Raw genomic sequence first — 23,224 nt, forward strand, 5'->3', positions numbered from 1 at the left:
AAAAGCAAGCTGCCTTCTAAGCACTGTTTTATATAAACAGGTCACCATACCAGGAGATGGACAGTGGAGCAGGAAAGGGTAATGGCCAACTGCAAAGATGAAGAAGTGTAAGTAGGATTGGGACTCTAGTTGTAGGCAGAGTTCAGCCCTTAGATTTTTCCCTTGATGTAGGCAAACACTCCACCCCTTAAAAAAATGTCTATTTCAGAATCCCGGGCACCTGTTAGCAAAGACAAACTAACGTTGCAGAGAGAATTAAGGCTGCTCATCAGCTGACTTTGAAATAGAGAAATTATCCTGGATTATCCAATAGGCCTAAGGTAAACGCAGGGTCCTTAAATGTAGAAGAAGATCTTTTTCTGAAAAAAAGTCAGAAAAAGAAGATATAACAATGAAAGCCGTGGTGGAAAGTTGCAATATTATTGGCTTTATAATGGAGGAAGGAAGCCATGAACCAAGGAATGCAGGTGGTCTCTAAAAGCTGAAAAGGGCAAGAAAACGTTATCTCCTAGAACTTCCAGAAAAGAATGCATCCCTGATGACACCTTGATTTTAGCCCACTGAGACTCATATCGGACTTTTATCCTACAAAACTGTAAGATAAATTTGTGTCATTTAAGTCACAAAGTTTGTGGTAACGTAATTAACATAATATGCAATTATGTACCTCTTCTTAAATTGGAGGATTTGCCAAGAACACAGTCAGTTTTTATCACATGATTATGATTTAGTCATCAGTAAGATGTCTTTGCTAATAAAAACTTGTAGGAATAAGCTGATTACTGGCTCAGTACTGAGTCAGAGCTCAAGATGCCTTTGTCCAAATTACCAAACCCACTGTTTCTTTGGGATTGCCAAATGAGATCTGTAATCCAATTATCATACATAATTCAACATGGCTAGACCTATAAAATATGAAAGTCAAGTGCAGGAATAAGATAGTCTATTCCTTCATGGAAAGAAAAGAATGAAGCAATAAATAATGTCTAGTATGTTCCAAGTATTAGGAGCTTTATGAAAATCATATTTAATCCTAACAATACTCTTCTGAAATAGGTACCAATTTTAAACATGAGAAAACTGGGCCCAAAGAACTAAATTGCTAAAATTCACAGAGAATCAGTTTTAAAGCCTGGATTTCAACCTAGGCACTATGATTCTAGAGTTTGTGCCCTTAACCACTACCCCTATCCTGCTCCATTGTACGGCTCCTGTTATGGTGAGCTGTTTATATAACAGTGGTTAGAAGGCAGCTTGGTTTTAACAGAAGTAGGGGCCTTTCCCAGTGAATGAAAAATAGGCATCATGAAAAGTCCAGTAGATCAACTATAAAATGAGAATAGCAAAAATATTAAAAGTTAAAGGAAAATTTTATTCAAAATAAAGAGTCTCAACATTCTTATTTTGCACATAGCAAGGAAATACAACTAATGATTTGTTCAGGTAAATCATTTGATTATTCATGCTATTTCCAAAATTGCTGAAACTGTCCTTAGTATAAACAATTATTTCAGTTTCACATATCAGTAGCTTGATGTTAAAAGAGATTTGTTTGTAATGTGTGCATTATTTTAAAATTTGGATGAGTGGGAACAAAGATGAGTAAACATCACATTTATTGGAGAAAAACGAAAACATCAAACACGAAAAATTAAAAACTCACTGAAGATTTAGTTTTGTCCAGAAAAAAAACTAGTAATAAAGTGCTCTAAGTGAAGAGGAAATGGTCCTTGGGCATTATTGCATGCTATAAGATGACTCATACACTAAAAAAAAAAAATGAAGGTTATCATATAAAAGTTATAGCCCTGATTTTAAAATCTTTATTCCTTATATCCAAAGGAATTAATAACATCTGATCATTTCAATTCTAATGACCTATAGGAAACTCAATTAATTACATCAAATGAAATGTAAAGTCGTCTAACATAATGACAGGTAAGTAATATTCATAGGAACACACTTTGTAATAACAAAAAAGTAGGGGGGAAAAGCTCTCAGTGTTCATCAACAGAGAAATAGATGAATAAAAATTAAAATATGGTGTAGTCATACACTGGAATGTTGTATAGTAATTAAACTGTTGAGCTAGACACATATGTCTCAACATGGATAGATCTTAAAACATGAAATTAAAAAAGTTAGAGAAAGGTTCATACAAATATCACTCACAGAAATTAAAACATGTAAAATAAAATTGTATTGTTTATGGATATATCTGAGAAAGTTAATGGATAAAACAATGGGCTATTAAACACACCAAATTCATTAGAGTATTTGTCACAGTGAAAGAAAGGAAAAATTCCAAAGGAACTGTTTTATTTATTTTGATTAAATAATAACTGAAGCAAATATAATAAATATTAAACCACTGGTGGGAGTCATGGGTATTATATTATTATTTTTTAAATTTTTAATACTTCAAAATATTTTTTTAAATCAACTATTTAAATATTTTAAGCTAACTGTATTTGGAATAAATTATTCAGAAAATAATTTCACTTTATCATAATATCCAAATAATCCACTCTCTCAAAGTTTGACAATCAAATAATCTTACTAAAAATAAATTAAATATAAACCTCTCTGAAGATTTCAAGATCACCAGACAATATTGGACATTCTACAGGATTTAATTCAGAAAAGAAAACTAGAAATCTCAAGCTCTCATGAGCTTAAAACTCAGTTTCATTTCACAAATTCTTATTTGCTATAAGAAAGTGCAATTTTGTCTCCTAATAGAAAATGTCCCTCAGAAGTCAATCCTGGCATTTCACTGTGAGCATCCTGGGAAAGGGGAGTACACTGTACAACTGTGGGTTCAAAAATCACCTGTACAGTTGGGAATGCAACAATTATATGTGGCAGAACTGTCTAAAATGCATAGATGAAAGGAACAGAAAGTACTTAGGCACCAAACCAATCCAAAATCTGAAAACGCTGTCACACTGAGATCATATACCTACATTTAATTTTCTAGAAATTTACCAGGAGCCAAGGTGTTTTTAATGGCATCCCAATCCCAGATTAAAATGGATGTCAAAGGTCATTGTGTCCAACCCACTTTTCTGAAGCATGGGAAGACAAGCTGAAGTAGCAAATGGTTGGGACTCTAGGGTCTCAATAATCGGCTTCCATCAAGGAAATGGGGATAAGATTATCTGCTCTCAATCACTGGATTGTAACCCTACCCCCCTCTTAATCTGGTCTCCTTTCTACAACCTTAGTGATCTTTTGAAAGCAAATCTGGTTAAGTCACTCCTCTGCTCAAAACCCTAAATGTCCTTCATTGCTCTTAGGGTTATCTTGAAGCCCCTTAACTTGACTTATCAGCTTTGGCTGGTCTAACTTCAGTTTCTCTCTCTATCCTCATTTTAGCCCATTCCTCCTCATGCTCTAATCAGAGTTTCTTGACCTCGACATTACTCTATCGTAGTTAATTGTTTATTCACCTACCACTTAGTCGGTGGTTTCCTTCACCAGGACAGAGGTCATATTTATACTATTCATTGCTGTAGCATTAGTGTCCATCATAGTACTTCGAATATAGTGCTATTCAACAAGTATTTGTTGAAAGAAGGAAAGGAGGGAGGAACACAGGGAGAGGGAGGAAAAAGGTTATTTTGTAGATAGACTAAGTGTAAAAATATGTTTATAAAGCATTAGTAGAAATCACATGATTTGGGACCAATCAGAGAAACTGTCTTTTAGAATCTACTTGCTGGCAGCTGAATGTGTCTACCTTTGGCTCCATTTTTGTTTTTTGTTTTGTTTGGGGGTGGGGGAAGGCAAGAGCAGACAGTAACAGAACAAAATGTTTCAATGCTTGCAGTGGTTGAAATGATTCATTCCTTCAGACCTATTGATCAACCATCATCACAAACTCAATTAATGTGAACAAGATTATGAAAACTCCGGGACAGTAACCAAATCCACAGACCCTGTGTGCTTGCGAGGTTTCATTATGGGTCACATGTAAACAAAGCCAGCTACAGCTAGGATGACTAAGTTCAGGGCATGAACTCCTCCCACGGTTGATTCATTCTTTCCACATCATTTTTAAAAATTGAGTTTCCACAGCAGTTGTAAATCTACACTAAGTTACACAACCATGAAATGTAAGTATAAGCATCATGATGGGAAAAATCATAATCACGGTAAAAAGATTTAGGCGAGCTGGTTGATCTTTAGAAACATTTCTTCAACTCATGGACTAGAACACAAAATGTCAGAATCACTGATCTAGAAAGGTTTCCCAAATTCAAGTCAATATGGAAATTATTGTCAGATCAACTGCATTATGCCCAGAATTGTGTCAGGAAATTAGGAGAAATTTAAGAGGCAAATTCTTATATAAGTACCGTAAAAATGACAGGTAGTTCTTAAGCAACTTTCTCTTGATTTCATATTTATAATTTCAGTCCCCTTTCTCATCTGCTCCTCAGGAATCTGGAAATAACTTGTCTTTCATCTAACAGAATTTAACTTCCCTCTGTACAGATGTGGTATCCAAAGCTTCAAAGTATTTCCATTTTGTTTATTATTGTAATTAACTTTTGTTATCTATATATGTAAATTTTCTGCTTGAGGGGTTCTTTTGTAGCCATGTTAATAAAAAATGTCAGTGGTCACTATTTCTACTTTATAGTTTTACAATGTCATTTCTAAGTCATCTTAATCATGGCATAACTAAAGAGCTTGCTTAATGCACTTAGCATAACACCTTCTAGGTCAATCCATGTTGTCACAAATGGTAAGATTTCATTCTTTTTTTATTCCATTGTATACATGTACCACATCTTCTTTATTTAATTGTCCATTATGGGCATTTAGGTTGCTTCCATATCTTGGTTATTGTAAATAATGCTTTGGGGGCTGGATGACAAGGTGAAGGGATGAAAAAGTACAAATTGGCAGTTACAAAATAGTCATGGGGACATAAATTATAGTATAGGGAATATAGTCAATAATATTGTAATGCTATATATGGTGCCATGTGGGTAACAGACTTATCAAGAGGGTTACTTTGTGAATTATATAAATGTCTAAACACTATGCTGTACACCTAAAACTAATATAAAATAATATTGAAAGTCAACTGCAATTGAAATTTTTTTTAATTGCTAAAAATAAAAAAAGAGCTTGCACACCAATACTTGGCATAAAGCCAAAATCTAACCAGGAAGAGACAGTCATACTGTCTTTTATTCTAGAGAAGACCATCTTACTAATGCATTTATTCATTGATTCAATAAATATTTATAGAGTGCTTATGATGTGCTAAATATTCTGGGGATATAATGAAGAGCCAAACAGACATGGTCCCTGCCCATATGGAACTTAATATCTAGTGAGTAAGATGATATCTACCAGGCACAAAATAAGGATGAGTTCAATTGTCAAAATGTGTATATTTGTCAAATATGATAAATTGAGTTTGAAGCTTTAATCTATATCTAGTATATATTTCACTTGAGTGAGTCCTTACATTCATTATTCAAAAGAAAAAACAAACTACCATCTCTACCTTACTCCTTTGATTTTTATAAACATTGAGGAACACTGAAAATACTAGAATTTCTAGTGTAATGCAGACCTTTAACACTGGTTCTCCTGTATTTTAAACAGGTATATCTCAGAAGAACAGAGACTGTGGAAAATGACAAACCTGTATTTACCTCTCAGTCAAGTCAGGTTTTCATGTACTCTTTTCAGGGTGCAAGCGAAAGTTTTGTCACAATTGCTGTTTTTCAGACGGGGTGTATCTAATCATATTGTCTTAGAAAATGACGAGATCAAGAAAAGGAACAGGGTCTTACAAATGACAGGACATTAGCTAAAGGCGGTGCCAAAGACGGGGGTGGGGGTAGGGGGGTGGGGGGGGTGGGGAGGTGACCAGAGAACACTTACTGGTAAGTGGTTGGGCTGACATTGATGCGCCGAGGGTGACTTCCCGATTCAAATTTGCTGGCCAGAGTGACATTATTTCCAAATAGGCAGTATCGTGGCATTCTTACTCCAACAACTCCAGCTAGCACAGAGCCTGAGTGAATGCCTATCCTCATCTAAAAAAAAAAAAAAGAGAGAAAAAGGATGTATTTATGTTTTCATTTGGTATGCAACTATTTTAATGAGACCCACTGCTAATTATGTGAACTGTTAAACTACAAACTCCCCAAGACAGGGACTGGGTCTTGGTCATTTGTGTGAGCCCAATATCTGGATGAACATGGATGCTGTGGAATAAATGAATGAATGGATTTATTATAGGAAAATAACTACATTTAATTTGCTACATAAATCTGGTTATGTTACAAGTTAAATCATTTCATTTATACATAATATGTTCTAATACATGGAAAATGTATTATTCTCCCTCCAGTTATTTACACTCACATAAAACTCTATTTTCCCCTCCACAGCATTAAACAGAATTATAAATTAAATATTTATATTTCTGTTTATTTCACTTAAATGTTGGATTTTCCCATGAGAGAAGGATTCATTACTGCTGAATATTCAGCACTTAGTTCTGTACTAAGAGAAAAGTATACACTCAATAGTAAATGATGAATGTTGAATAAATTTCCTAAATTCCCCAACATAGTATTAAAATGGAATTATAGAGAATTCAACTCTTGAGTCTGTCAAGAGTCAACTGAAAACCCTGTAGAGTAAGATAAGTGCTGTATATTTTACTCTCTGAGAATCTGATAAATATTAGTCTGGCCCATGCTTTGAAAGAGTCCTCATTATGCAATTAACATACACTTAAATAAGATTATAGTGATGAAGTTGTAGCCACGTGATCTACACCAAAATAACCAAAGCTAATGGTGACCAACTGGAAAATGCTATCCTTATTTCTAGGGGAATGTGGGCAACTCTGGGAGAGGAGGAGGGGATCTGACCCCTAGATGCCCACTAGGTAGGCAGTGTCAGCCCTTCAATACCATGTCTGCTATTGCCACTATCATTTTGATGATAAAAAAGTCATTTTTAAACTAACCCTTGTCATTGGACTGGAGACTTCTGCATGTATCAACCCATAATAAGACAGGCTGAAAACAATGTGATCTAGCTGCAGCTTCTAATAACCTCTCCATCTACTCTTTGAAAACTGACTCTAAAATTTATTTGAAAATTTAATATGCTAAAAAGAGCCATGATACATTTGAGAAAGAAGAAAAAAGTTGAAATACTTGCCCTATGAGATATCAAGTCTTTGTATAAGCATATTTAATTAGTGCATAGATATCATAATATTGATGCATACAGACATAGACTAATAGAACAAATAGCCCAGAAAGAGTTCCTTGCATATATAGGTGATTGATATATGACAGAGTTGGCATTTCAGATTAGTGAGAAGAAGATGGCGGTTCTATTAGGAGGTTCTGGATCTTCATGTGGAAACTGTGTCTTCATGTGGAAAAAAACATCCAAGTAGACTAAAGATCTCAATGTAGAAGGCACAACTTTAAGCTTTGAAAACAGTTGTTTTAATTAAAGTAAAGGTCAATCTGAAGTATCAGAAAACCCTAAAATATAGACACCTAAACACTGTAGACTCAGTAACAGTTCCTGCATGAGTGATCCAGATTGTGAGGCAGCTCAGTTCTCCTTCCTCAGTCAGGGACCAAGTTCTTATCACTGTTTTCCTCCTCGTATCTTGTCACATATTTCTTTTGGAAAACTTGAAACTGGCTCCGAAGCACACTCATGTTCCAACTCATGATGTAGCAAGACAGATAGCAGAAGTCCAAGGTATGGGTCACGCAGTTACCATTTAAGGTGATCTTCATTCTTTTCTGTAGAGCCATATTTACATCTGGTATCATTTTACTTCTACCTAAAAGACTCCCTTAAACATTTCCTTTTTATTCTAGGTCCACTGGTAATGAAGACTTTCAGCTTTTTTATATGTTTCAAACAGGCTGAATTTTGCCCTCATATCTGAAAAATATTTTGGCTAGGTATAGAATTCTAGGTTAGTAATGTTTTTCTCGCAGTACTTTAATGATGGTGCTCTACTGTTTCCTCATTTGCACTGTTTTCTATGAGAAATTTGGTGCCATGTTTATCTTAATTCCTCCATATGTAATACAGATGGGCCCCAACTTACAAAGGTTCAACTTACAATTTTCTGACTTAATGATCGTGCAAAACTAATACACATTCAGTAGAAACTGTACTTCAAATTTTGAATTTTTATAATTTCCTGGGTGAAATTTTTATAATTTCAATATGTGCTACGATAGATACTCTCTCCTAATGCCGGCGCACGGATCACAACAGTAAACAACAGACATTCCACAGTACACTGAGTTGCCACCATCTCTTGTATATTGTGTTCTGAGAACATTTAAGGTAGGTGGGGCTAAGGATGATGCTCGGTAGTATAGGTGTATTAAATTCATTTTTGATTCACTATATTCTCAACTTTCACAGGGTTTATTGGGACATAACCCCATTGTAAGTCAAGGAGTATCTGTGTATCTTTTTCTTCTGGCTGCTTTAAATTTTTCTATTTATCACTAGTTCTGAATAATTTAATTATGGTTTCCCTTGATGTTTTTTCTTCATATTTCCTGTTTTGGAGGTTTGTCCAGTCTCTTGGATCTGTGTGTTTTATAGTTTTTATCAAGTTTGGGAAAATTTCAGCCATTTTATTCTTGATACATTTTTTTCTATTTACACTTCTCTCTCTTTCTCAGAGACTCCAGTAACATGTATTTTAGGCTGCTTGAAGTATTTCCACAGTTCATTATTTTCTCTGTTTATTTTGGATAATTTCTACTGCAATGTTTTCAAATTTATGAATGTCTGATCTTTTGTTAATTACATCCAGTATATTTTTCATCCCAGATATTTTTATTTTCTCCTCTAAAAGCTCAATTTGGGATTTCTTTTTATCTTTCAGGTATTAAATTAATTTTAGGAATATGGAATACAGTTTAAATAACTGTTTTTTAATATTCTTGTCTGGTAATTCTAACGTCTGTTTCAGTTTGATTGATTTTTCTCATTATTATGGGTCATATTTTTCAGCTTTTCTGTATGGCTAGTAATTTTTGGTTGGATGTTAGATATCAATTTGACTTCGTTTAGTGCTGGATATTTCTATATTCTTACAAATATTCTTGAGCTTTGTCTTAAGATGCAGTCAAGTTACTTGGAAACAGTTTGTTCCTTTCAAGTCTTGCTTTTTAAGATTTGTTAGGCAAGTCTTGAGTAGTGTTTCAGGTAGGGCTAACTATTCCCCACTACTGGGCAAGAACCTTCTGAGTACTACCCTGTTTCCCCGAAAATAAGACCTAACTGGACAATCAGCTCTAATATGTCTTTTGGAGCAAAAATTAATATAAGACCTGGTATTATATTATATTATATTATATTATATTATATTATATTATATTATTATTCTACCTGGTCTCATAGTAAAATAAGACCGGGTCTGATATTAATTCTTGCTCCAAAGACGCATTAGAGCTGATTATCTGGCTAGGTCTTATTTTTGGGGAAGCACGGTATATGCAATGTCCATGCTTTATGAAGTTTTTCAGTCTTCCTGATGGGAATGGGCTTTTTTGTAAGTCCTGTGTGAGTGCTAGGACCTTTTTCCTCTAATCCTTTCAGGATTTTCCTCCACTGGGCTCAGGTAGTCTTCTCACATACAAACAACAATCAGTACTCTGTAGAACATATAGGAGGCCCTTAAGAAGATCTCTGGTAGTCTTTGTGGAACTCTCTCTTCATTGGTACTCTTGTCTGTGACCTTTAGCTTCCTTGGTTTCCACAGACTCTGAGCTCCATCTCTTCAACTCAGGAAGTTTGCTGGGTTCCTCTTGGTTTGCCCCTCCTGTACCATAGCCTGGATATCTCCCAAGGCAACACACCAAGGAAATCATATGCCTCATCTTATTTGTTTCCTATCTCTCAGGGATCACTGGATTCCACTGCATAGTGTTCAATGTCATGAATACTGTTTGTGTGTGTGTGTGTGTGTGTGTGTGTGTGTGTGTATGTGTGTGTGTATTTTGTCCAGCTTTTTAATTGTTTAAGGTGGGAATATAATCCAGTCCCTGTTACTCCATATTGACTGGAAGCAATGAGATATACTTTTTTTTTTTTTTTTAATTTATTTTTAATTTATTGGGGTGACAACTGTTAGTAGAATTACATAGATTTCAGGTGTGCAATTCTGTATCACATCATCCATAAGTCACACTGTGTATTCACCACCCAGAGTCAGCTCCCCTTCCATCACCATACATTTGATCCCCCTCACCCTCATCCCCCCCCCAACCCCCTTACGCTCTGGTAACCACCAAATTACGTTCCCCAGATTAATTTTCAAACCCCGTGGCCATCTTGTGGTCACCGACTGCCCTCCAATCCCCTCACCCTCCCCCCCACCCCCCACCCCTCCCGCCCATCTAGCAACCCTCAGTTTTTCCTCATTGTCTCCCAAACTGTTTCTGATTAGTTCATTCACTTATTCTTTTCTTTAGAATCCGCAAATAAGTGAGATCATATGGTACTTATCTTTCTCTGTCTGACTTATTTCAGATACACTTTTTAAAATAAAGTAAACTATCTGAAAAATTTAGGCCTATTTCTGATAAGAGATTGTCTATTTGGATTTAAAGGTGAAGAAAATGCTAAATACTAATATTCATTTTAAACAAGATCAGAATAAAAAACTTTCCTCTAAAATTAACAAAGTACTTTCTTTGGGCTTATGTTTGCTTTCAGGAGGACTACTTATTGTATTAAATTACTTTGTGTAATACAGTCTTGCCTAAAAAACACCCAGGCCTTAGATACAAAGATTGTCAGTATGGGCCTGTGATCACTATAGTGGTATTTTTTAAGCAGGAGGAGAGCAGAAGTAAATATCACACTGACACATTTTAGAGCCTATTTATTCTGTGCTCTTTGTTTGAGAAAAAGAATCCACCCCCCCACACCAATTATGTTGACATTATTATTATTTTTTTTTTTTTTTTACAGGACTTTATTGGGGAATGGTGTATACTTCTAGGACTTTTTCCAAGGCAAGTTGTTGTCCTTTCAATCTTAGCTGTGAAGGGTGCAGCTCAGCTCCAGGTCCAGTTGCCGTTGTTAGTTGCAGGGGGTACAGCCTTCCATCCCTTGCGGGAGTCGAGGGGTCGAACCGGCAACCTTGTGGTTGAGAGTCCGTGCTCCAAACAACTGAGCCATCTGGCATTGGCCCCCCACACCAATTATATACAAGGCTTATACAGATCCACCTCTGCCTCCTTTCAAAAGAAGCTGTTATTTATTTATTTATTTATTTATTTACCAAATGATCAGAATGAGAATTATTATAGCCTGAAAAATGCCAAGGACAAAACCCCTCATATCCTTGAGGGAATGGATGGAGAAATGGTCATTTAAAAAAAAAAAAGTTTTCTCTTAGAAGGCCACCTAAAACATACATATCAATAACCACAAAAGTAGCAGAGATTCACTATTACTACCTTATAATGGAACAGGACTCAGAGAATTATTTAAACTTGAGAGTAAAGAGATACCATTGGGAACTTACAAGCTGAATCACCAGACTCTGCTTTCTTTTGCATTTCTTTTGACAACTTATCCAAATTGTCCAGGAACTGTTGCCTACATAAGGAAATGACGGAGTGCGTCATTCAGAATATGCCAAGAGCATCTACCAGTTATACAAAATAGAGAGATGCATTTAACGATCAATGAGGGATTTAGATTCATTTTGGTAAGGTTTAACATTATTTATACCAAGCAGTAACATTTGCACCCATCTGGGTAGTATGCCTTAGCTAAAAAGGGTTGCTTTGCACTAAACCAGTGGTTGTCAACTGGGGCCATTTGTGCCCCACAGTGGATACCTGGCAATGTCTTGAGACATTTTTTATTTTCAAAACCAGGATGGTGAGCTGCTACTGGGATCTATTCAGTAGACCTGGAGATTCCCAAGGCAGCTTCCCCATGGCAAAGAATTTCCCCATCCAAAATATCAATAGTGCCAAGGTTAAGATACCCTGCCCTAAACAGACCCCTGGCAACCTATAAATACTTAGTAAATGAACACACAGACACAAATAAAATAATAAATGCTTCAACTAGATCAAAGCTTTGATGAATATACTACCCTTCACTCTTTAGGAAAAGTTCGTGAAAAAAGTTTGTCCTAGGGATTTGAAAAACACTAACTTTAGGATCTATCCTGAGGTTAGAATATCTATTACTCAATCTCCTATATTTATATGAAATGTATGAAATAATGCAAAACTCTGGGACACATCAAAATTCCAATTATCATAGGATTCAGTTATTTTCATAATACTGTACTGATTGTTTATGAGCTGAGGCACATAAACTGCATTTTTAGATAACATTCCTCCTATAACTCTTAAAAAATAGAAGGTTCATAAGGTTTGACCTCAGCGAACCAATACTTCCTCTGGTTTTGTAAGGAAGGAATGCTAGGGTTGGGAGGGCAGCACAGATCCTTTAGTTCAATTCTCTCGTTTTACAAATAACCTGAAGTCCAGAGGAACACAACGAAAAAGCGCAACTACTGTAGAGTTGGGGCCAGCTCTAGACTACAGGTTACCTGGCTCTGGGTTCAGTGCACTATAAAAAGTACCCCAAAAGAAATGATGCCTCAGGCTGTTTCTACAAGGCACATCCGACTAACCATCCAATACAATAAAATCATTTAATCTGCTTTGCCTACTGTCTATACACAGAAGGTATACACTTTCCAACTGAAACTCAGAAAAAATAAGTTGTACATTCTTTAGATCCAACATCAGAAGATTTCCCTTCTTCTTCCACACTAAATCTTTCCTAACTTGTCTACTCACCACACCCCCAAAATGCCTGGCATATCCATACTTTTGCTCAGAGGCACGGACTGCCTCCCCTGAAATACCATCCAGACTTTGTGCTAAGTACTCAGGACAAAAAGGGGAAAACAAAAGATTCATATTCCTTGCCTTCCTGGAGTTTTCACTTGATGTAAAAGATAGAATAGCTGACTGAAATCATGATAAATGCAAAACAGTTAAAGTGTAAAAGAGGGCAACAGAGGGGGTGGGGTTGACCAATCTGGGAGATAAAGTCTCCCTTCAGAGTGTACCCTTTGAGCTTAATTCTGAAAGAGAAATGGCTTTGGCTGAGAGGGAGGGGGTGGCAAAGCTATAATTGGATTGGTGAGGGGGTTCTTTCCAGGTACAATGAAAATAACACACAAAGATTCTAAAGCCTAAAGAACTTCGGTGCATTTGAACTGAAGGAAGGTAGACCACACAGAATAAGGTTTCTCAGTCTCAGCACTATTGACATTTTGGTCGAATCATGCCTTTTGTGGGGGATCTGTATTGTGCATCGTAGGCTGCTTAGTGTACCTCTATCCATTAAATGCCAGTTGTAGATTAAAAGCAGAGATTATGTTTTGCTAGTTTTGTTGCGTAGCCTAAAGGGTACAGACTTTATATGCAATCCTGGCTCCACTATCTACTTAATGGTGGCATTCTCCAGCCAATACCACTATGTTTCAGGCAATTCACTTGCATCTATTCTCAGTCCTGCAAATTTTATGAGACTGACTCCACCTCAAGGTCCAGGATTAGGCCCAATGTGGGAAGAGTATGTCAGTCCTTCAGTGTTAGAAATAATTTAAGAATGAAAAGTGATCCAATGTAAGCCAATGAGAGAGCAGATCTCAGAAATTATGTGAGAGCTACAAGAAGAGATTCTCTTTTCCCCAAGACATTGTGGTGTTCATTTGGGTTTAGTAAGTCCTCACTTAATGTCGCCCATAGGTTCTCGGAACTGTAGCAAGATGACACATAACAACCCAATTTTACCACAGGCTAATTGACATAAACAAGGTAAGTTCCTAAATCATCTTATTGATGTATTAATGAAACAACGTTATTCAAGAACCTGCTATATAGTGTTTCAATGAACAGCTGGTGCCATTTTGGAACCATGACGGGGGGGGGGGGGGGGCTTGGAGCTGCAGGGAGGCCCCTGGTTGAGCCTGAGGAAGAAGCCAACTCCAGGTAGGCAAACTAAAGAGAACAAAAAAGAAGCCAAGTTCATGGTAACATGAATATAGCAGCTACCTCCAGCCTCATGTGAAGCTAGTCCTCCCTTTGAACTTTTCAATTATTTGACCCAATGCATTCCTTTAATTGTTTATTCTGTCACTTGCAAAAGACAACTCTTAAGTCTTTCTTTTCTCCAGCTATGTGAATTTAGTCAGGTTAACTAACCTCTCTGAAGCTATGTGTAAAATAATAATTATAATACCCTCTTGGTGGGGTTGTTAGCAGAACCCAATGAGATAAAGTACAGGCCCATACGAGGCACTCAAAAAACTTGGTTCCCTTCCCACACCTCACGGTCACTATTGCATTGTTTACGGTGTCAAGGACGATGCCACATACCCATGTACAATACAGTAAATACATTTACTAATTCTGGAATGTCCAGGTCAAACTGAAACCATGATTAGCATTATCAGCTAGCAAGTTAATTAATAAATACCAATTTGTGTTGAAATGGATCCATTTCAGCAACACAAAATATCCAAATTAAAACAGAAAGGCTATAGTAGAAAAAGACTTCTAGTAGAAAAAGCGTTAGTGACTCATGTTTGCATTTAAATATTGTTATTAGATTTATGTGATTAAGATTTTAAGCTTTTAAAAAATCTTTAACTGTTTTCATAGTAAGCAGATTAAAATCATTATTCACATTGTTAGGCAAGAGGGAGGGAAACAAGTACTTCATCCTTTTTACCAGTATTAGTAACATGCATTATGAAGTTTTCTCGTAAAATACTCTTTTCACCAATAACATGAAATACATAAATTTCTTTTCATATTTTTTGTCTTGGTCTTTTATTAATAAGCAATATTTCCCTGACAAGAAATAATCAATTAATATTTTAAATTTTAATTTCAAAAGCTCAAGCTTCTTCAGAAGGATATAATCAACTCACGTAATCTATGTAGCTTTTACCATTTCTCCTTGTTTCCCCGATGTGCAAGAAAACAGGGAGAAATATCTCAGTGGATGTACAGCATTTTTTCTTTTATCAGGGGACTCATCCTCCAGTTTGATGGTGTCAAAATGTCACATTCTCAAGGAATATGCTTGGACAAATAGCACTTTGGGCAAAATGTTCCACTGCATTTATTTTGAACATTACAGAAATACCATTCATAGAGATATTTCACTTCATAGAAAATATTTGACCAAAAAAATGGGTTTCCTCACTGGTATCGTAACATAATTTCAGATACAATAAGAAGTATAGTGACATTTATAAAATAAAACATACAGCGAAATTTTAAATAATTGGCACTTTGGAGTTAGGGGGAAAAGTGAGTTTGTAATCTTGTTTTCGTTGTTTTATGGGGAAGAATGGAACCCTACAAAAGATGGTTAAGAGGGCATGCCTAGAATCCTATAGAGGACGGCAGCATATCACAGACGGCTAACGGGGTACAACAGTTTGGCTCAACTTCACCACTGCCTTCATACAGGGCACTACTTAATGTGTGTGATTAATTAAATACATCTGATACCTAATGAAAAAATTAAATTTGACCCACCTTGTAGAAGTGTTATTAATGCCTATAAGCTAAATCTAAAATTTTCCTTTGTGCAGAAAAAAAAAATGCTTTAAGAATTGTTTTTCAAGGTAAGAAATTGATTTAAAGCAATTAATACACTTAAATATTCATGTATTCAGAAATAGCCAGCATATAATTTAGCAAATGAAAAACATACCTTTTTGTTGTAGAAATATGGACAGCTGATATATCATTTAACAACATAGTGTCATAATTTAAATATATATGGAACTGCTTATTATAATAAAGAGTAGCAGCCAAATTAAAAGATAAAGATATTTAAAGAATTTAAGAAAGTGATCGACACTATTTTTTATCAGCATTTATTCTCATTCTGATATGTAGAAAAGAGTAGAAGCTTTTTCTGACATCCAATCTTTGGCTATCTAACCATGATGCTAAGGAAATACTTACTCTACAAATCATATCTCTAACATTAATTCCATCATTCTGTGATACTTTACTTAGTTTATTAAGTACATCTGTATTGTTTAATTGCATAGATTGAAATCTACTTCTTACCAATATGATAAAGGCATTCCTTGTTAATGCCTTCATTTTTAACAAAATCTGTTAATTGCTAAAATTTCAAAGCTCTTAGAAGTTTCTATTTTGAGACTCTCACTAGAAAATATTGCTACTGACTTACTAATTCTTTCAGTTAACTGACAGAAATCATTTTCTGTCAAAATGCAAATCTTAACAAATATTTTGCAAGAAATTTCTATTACTAAAGAAATTTTACTATATTGTGCATTCAAAAAATGACTTAAAAAAATCTTACATATGTAGAGATGGAATCCTTCAAAAAGAGACAAAGGAATTTAGGAAAGAATTTTAATAGTATGAAGCATGTATTTATCAATTTATCAGTTAATCCATCTAAACTATCAGAAATTTAGTTATCTATTTATTTACTTACTTATCTGAATCTTATTCAAGACCAAGGACCAGAGTCAACCAACAGAATAACTTTCAACAAAAACATCCCTAAGCTTGAGCCCTTTTGATAACAACCTGGGAGATGCACAATTTTAAAGAACAGAAAATAACCTCTGCCTCTCATGCCTCAAAGGAAATGTACATAACAAAATGTGGGGTCTTGTTTGCCTTTCACTCCTCCTTTCCCTTTTCTTCCTTTCTTTCCTTTCCTTTTTTATCCTCTCTCTTCCAAAGGTCAGTACATAACAATTCAATCCCAAGTACTTGCTAGGCATTGTGGATGACACAAAGAAGTGAAAGACTTTATTCTTTTCCTTCAAGGAACTTGAAATCTTACAAAGTTAAGACAGAAATCTTATTTCTTAAGAAAAAATATACATGTAGTGAACAACTATCACCTCTCAAATTTTAGCTATTGAAATTATTTTGCAATTTTATAAAAACTGAAAATAAAAATTGCAAATATATGACGTTCCCCTGACAGACTACTTAATAAAAGTTCCTCCATGAGAAAAGGGCATGTAGTATAATGATGTCCACCCTTACTGTTGATAATTGAATTTTTTGGGGGAAAATTTAGATCATATAAAATTTTAAGAAGTTCTACATATCAGACAGAAAACAATGCATTTGATTAGATGTGTAAGCAAAAAAAGAAATTTAAAAAATGAGTTTGATTAAATTCCTATCCTCTTTTGTAAGCCATAACTTTTTTGTTTATAGATATCACAGACAAGTTTACCCTAGAGAATAAAAGCACAGTAATGACATTAAACTCCTGAGTTACAATTTAAAACTCTTGCCTACATATTAGAATTAACTTGAGGAGTTTTAAAATTGCTGTTTTGGATCTCACTTCCAGATTTTGATTTAACAAGTCTGGAATGAAGCTTGGGCATTGGGACTTTTAACCCTCTCCAGGGTTTCTAATGTGTATCTAAAGTTTGAGAACCACAAATGCGTCATTTAAGTTTCACAGATATATTTACAAACTATCAATACTGCAGAAGCCAAGTAGTTTATATAGCTCTACTCTTTCCCAGCAAATGGTTTTAGCCATCATGCATTGTGTAAATTCTTCCCCATGCATAAACACATACTATATACTACCTTTCAATTTTGAGAAGGAAACACAATATTCCATTCTGTTTCGAAGAGACACGATATTCCTGTATGCCTCTTGAAGACTTTCAAAAGCAATGAAAATACATGTTTAATTAAAATATCAGCAAACAGGGTAGAAATGTGAATACTCCTCAGACTTAATGCATTTCAGTTTGTTAGAGACAGAGGTTTCCTTGAGACTTCAGCACATCGATTTTGGGGTAGGTAGCAACCTAGGCTCATCTATCGCATTTTATAGGGTCTCATATGTCTAAGGGCAATGGAACTAAAAGAGAAACTTCTTCATCTCTGAGTGTTGGTCATTAAGGGTGCCCTAGTAACAGCATGGCAGCTTGTGGATGCTGAAAGGAGTGTTGTCTCTTTGGAAGTTGTCACAGACTTCGGAATCTGACCCATCACTTTGTTGTATGAATCCGGGCAAATTACTTCTCGAAAACTCATCATGTATAATATGGAGACAATAATAATGTGTACCAGCATAGGCTGGTATATGATAAGCATTTCCTCATATCCAGTATGAAACATTACGATTATTAACTTTTACTGGGTAAATAGTGGTCAGTTTTATTTACCTTCTCTTAAGGGCTGGGAAATTTTCTGGTTCACACACCTTATTCCACAGATGCGGTAATTGAAAGCAAAGGGTAAATGGCTTGCGAAAGAACACAACAAGTGAGGACTATTAGAGTCCAAAAGGAAACATAATTCTTACGGCTACTGAATTAGTCTTCCTACCACAGTATCTTGGCAGTTCTTTTTCTTTTTCTTAATCCCCTTCTTTTTTTTATTTTCAGAGATAAAAAATGCATAATGATAATCCATGTTTATACAAACCTCATAAATTCTGCTTAGTTATATAGCATTATCAAAGGAACAAAATAAGGGACAGTGTTTTATGAAAAAAGTTTTTTTAAGATTTTGAAAAATAACAGAAAACTACAATAAAATTCAGATACACACAACATCAAACGTAAATCAAACTATCATAACCAAGAGTAAGGAGACGTGATTACTAAATGTAATGCAGTATCCTAGATGGATTTTGGAACAAAATAAGGACATTAGGCATCAACTGAGAAAATCTGAATATAATATAGATTTAGTCAATAATAATCTATCCATATTGGTTCAGTAGTTACAAAAATAGTATCATACTATTTTTCAGGGAAAACTGGCAGTGGGGTATTTGGGGACTCTTTGTATTATTTTCGCAGTAATTTTGAAAATCTAAAACTGGTATAAAATAAAAAGTTCATTCAAAAATGTAAATCGCATGTTCCTTCACCAATAAAAAGACAAATTTACAAATGTTTCTTATCTTTAAAAATGTTTCTTAGTTTTAAATTCAGATAGTAACAACTAACTCAAGGGATTGTGATGTGGAATAAAATAACTGAATGTGATAATGTAAAAAAAATAATAATTTACAAATCCTAAAAAGAAATCAACCAACCAACCAACCAACCAACCAACCAACCAACCAACCAACCAACCAAATGGCAATAGCCCTAAATTCTTTGATACATACATACATACACTAACTCTGTTGTATACGCGTATTACTGTTATTATCAACATTTACTCCATTTGGGCATTAGATGGCGCTCATGCTTGCTTTACTGAGCAGTTTGGTTTAATATCAGCAATCGATCTCTTGTTCCGAGATGTTCCTGGAAGACCTGGCCCAATACTAATTTTAGGGATAAATCATGAAAACAAAGTTAACCCCCATAATAAGATTTAAATAAACCTTGGGTTGGATGGAAAATTCAAACAATGAACAAAAACTAGAAATTAAAAAATCATTACACAGGATTCATAAATCTTGTCCAAGGAGTCCAATGGTGGACTTCAAGGCACCCACAGATCCTCTGAACTTGTGTGTGGGTGTTGCATCCACAGCGTTTATCAGCTTTTCAAATGAGTCCATGGATTCCCCAAGATTTGAGAACCATAAGTTTAATATCCCTTTCAGTTTCAAATCATTTCTGTATCTTCAACAACTCTCTCCCACTGAATTTTACGTTTAGTACACAATCTTAAAAGTTTTATTCAATGAATGAATAAGTGAATTGATCAGAAGAATGAAAGGAAGTTTTATGCTGGGCACAAATGTCACCCTTTCATGCCTCTAAATACTTGCAGCACTATATTTTCCCTATTCAAGTCATTGGATACTCATTCCTCTTTGTATTCCTCATCAATATTTGCAAGCTCAGAATGAAAAACACCTGTAAACAAGAAGCCTTGAATCAATGTTTTGTACTCAATCCTACTTCTGCTTGTCACATTAGTTCAATAATTGGTAAAGTAACAACATCCCAGAACTCTAAACATTGTATCCTTAGCTTCTCCCAAATCTGGCTAAAAATTAGGTTCAACTAATTATTGGTTGCAAAAGAAAATAAAAAGCTTAGTCACTGGAGCTAAAATAACTACTCAAAACTCAAAATTGTTTTTTTTTAGTACTGTTTCAATCCAGATGGTATGTTTTAATTTTGATGGTGTCCTTTAGTGCAAAATGAAAGAATAATTGATTCTCAGGAATCAATGAGATCATGGACTAGAATAAGTCATCTGATTTAACTAAGCCTCTGCTTTGAAACTGGGTTTTGAGAAAAAGCTTGAGGTTTGAAATTGAAGGTTTTGTAGTTTTTATTTGTAATTAGCATGCCATTGATCCCATCCAAGCAAGCAAAAGCAAACTAAGTAGGAAATGTTCTTCTTCTAAAAGGGAACTTAATAAACAAAGAACCTACGCAAAGTAGTCATCAAAGACCAATTCTGTGTGTATGATACACACAGTGTCAATTTTAAGAATTTCTTAGCACATAGAACTATAACAGTTAGTGTGTACCGATTTATTTATTTTTATTAAAATATAGCTAACGTATAATGTTATATTAATTTCAGGTGTACACCATAGTTTTTCAACATTTACATAGGTAAAGAAGTGATCACCATGATAAAAGTCCAGCAACTATCTGACACTGTGCTATACTATTACAATATTATTGATTATATTCCCTATGCTGTACATTACATCCCCATGGCTTATTTGTTTTATACCTGGAAATTTGAACTTCTTATTCCCCTTCACCATCTATCCCCCCCGACCTTTTAAAATTTTTCAATTAGTTGACATTCAATATTAGTTTATATTAATTTCATGTGTATAGCATAGTGGTTAGACATTTACATAACTTAAGAAGTGATCCCCCTGACTAGTCCAGTAGCCACTTGGCACTATACATAGTTATTACTACATTATTCACTATATTACCCAGGCTTTATTTTATAGCCCCGTGACTATTTTTTAACTACAAATTTGTATTTCTTAATGTCTTTACCTTTTTCATCCCGCCCCCCAACCACACTCCCATCTATCACCCCAACAAATCTAGTAGCCATCTGACAACATACATAGTTATTACCATATTATGACTATATTCCCTGTGCTATACTCTACATCCCCATGACAACATTGTAACAACTGATTTGTTCTTAATCCCTTCCCTTTTTCACCCCCTCCCATCTGGCAATCATCAAAATGTTCTCTGTATCTATGAGTTTGTTTCTGTTTTGTTTGTTCGTTTATTTTGTTCTTTAGATTCCATGTATAAGTGAAATCACACTGCATCTCTCTCTCGCTGTCTGACATACTCCACTCAGCACAACACCATGATTTATTTTGTTTTGACCCCTTTCCTCCTGATACATGAAATTCAGAATAAGAAATCTGCAGTTTTAACCAAACCCATCTCTCTATTTAAAAATGCATTTCTGATTATTACTTTACGTTTGGTAATGTATGACTTTATGAAACTATTAGAATATACACCATTGTTTTGATATATCTTATCATGGTACCATGTTACCTGCAGATCCTTAAACACACCAATCTGCTTTACTTCCCTGGGCCTTTTTGTTGCTGTTTACCTGCTCAAATTGCCTTCTACCACTTCTCTGTGGTAATTCACATCATTTTCATAGACCCAGCTTAGCCATATCTCTGCTCCATGCCTGCGAATAAGTTGTTCCCTCTGCTTTTCTCAATTCTTGATCTATCTGAATGGTTTCTCAGTTTTCAGACCACAGCTTAGAAGTCACTTCCTCCAGGAAGTCTTTCATTCGGAAGTTAGGTATCCTGATATGATTTGTACTTGCCATATTTCCTAGTAGTTACTATACTTTAAAAAAATTATCTTGTTATTATCTGTCTCCTCTGCTTGGTCCCAAACTCTGGACAAACAAGGGTAGCATCTATCTGACTGTGATAGCACCAGCAACTACCAGCAACTGCACATAGTAGTATCTCAATAAATATTGAAGTGAAATATGAATTTAAGCCATTTCTTTAAAAACTTCAAAATATAAACTCATATGCCTTTTGAATTAGATTTTTGAAATGTATTTTGTTTTCAAATGTCCCTCTTCATAAAAGGAATATCCTAAAAACAATATAATTTTAAGTAAAGAATAAGTTGCCAGAAACTTGCGTAAGGTATGCCTCCATTGCTTTTCACTCTACTCTTTCTACCAAGTTAAAAATAACCACATGAACTAACAAAACAAGCTAAGTCAGGTTAAGAGAGTGTATCTGAGCAATAGTCTTGCCCTTTGGAACTATCTAAGGGCTGCCTGTGAGAACTGTATGCCGGGTGGCAGCCAGGGACACAGCAAAAGGTGGCCAATAACTGCCTCCTTATTGACACTGCCCACTGACACATCTAACTATGATATCTATTTGAATGGTGCATGTAGGAAGACATATATATCTTACAATTACCAAAATTATACCAAACACTTCAATTTTCAACGTACCAGGAGTGCCAAAAAATGTATACACATGACTTGTATTCATCTTTTGCTATTGGTCTATATTGAGTATCACAATTTTAATACAGTTTTTTCCTTTCCTAAAATGTGTATACATATACATTTTTTTGGCACGCTCTGAATTTTTAAAAAGTTATTTCAGTTAGGTAAGGGTATTAGCAAAACAAAAATCAAGCCATGGTAGAATGTTACTTTTCAGTATACAGTAACACATTTCAATTTGTAACTATTTTCTGTTTCAAGAGTATGTTCTCATTGAAAGGAGTTAGAAGTGTTTCAGGGTACTTTGAACCAAATATTGGAAGTGGTAAGATATCGAGTTACTTTATGATCTTAAAAGGTAGCTGGTGACAGACGTCTAAGTGCCTGAATCTCCAGTGGCATCGCAAGGACAGCCCTGGACCCAAACTTCTTACCCCAGATCATTTCCGTCTGCCTTTTAGATAGCCATGCATGGATAGCAGAGTACTTTCAGGGGGTAAAGCCAAATGAAAGCAAATCATACCCAATATAATTCCCATTTTTTCACTAGGTAGACAAGGACAGACCATGGATTTCAAGTATTAAAGGACTTTAGATATGATTCTGAAAACTATTAAGAGTAGAAGACTCAGTCAAGTCTATCTTGTTTATTGTGATAACCCTGCAACTTTTCACAG

General features: G+C 35.1%; 1 protein-coding gene across 2 annotated transcripts in view; it reads right to left on the reverse strand.

Moving 5' to 3' along the window:
- Positions 1-23,224, reverse strand: part of GUCY1A2 (guanylate cyclase 1 soluble subunit alpha 2) — a 286,917-nt gene that overhangs the window by 17,965 nt on the left and 245,728 nt on the right. For both annotated transcript variants that reach the window (XM_033119793.1, XM_033119792.1), the window contains one exon: positions 5,911-6,065. In XM_033119793.1, the coding sequence (XP_032975684.1) occupies positions 5,911-6,065 (155 nt within the window). The remainder of the gene's footprint in view (positions 1-5,910; positions 6,066-23,224) is intronic.

The sequence above is a fragment of the Rhinolophus ferrumequinum genome, chromosome 11 (assembly GCF_004115265.2).
Source record: "Rhinolophus ferrumequinum isolate MPI-CBG mRhiFer1 chromosome 11, mRhiFer1_v1.p, whole genome shotgun sequence".
NCBI classification, from domain to species: Eukaryota; Metazoa; Chordata; class Mammalia; order Chiroptera; family Rhinolophidae; genus Rhinolophus; species Rhinolophus ferrumequinum.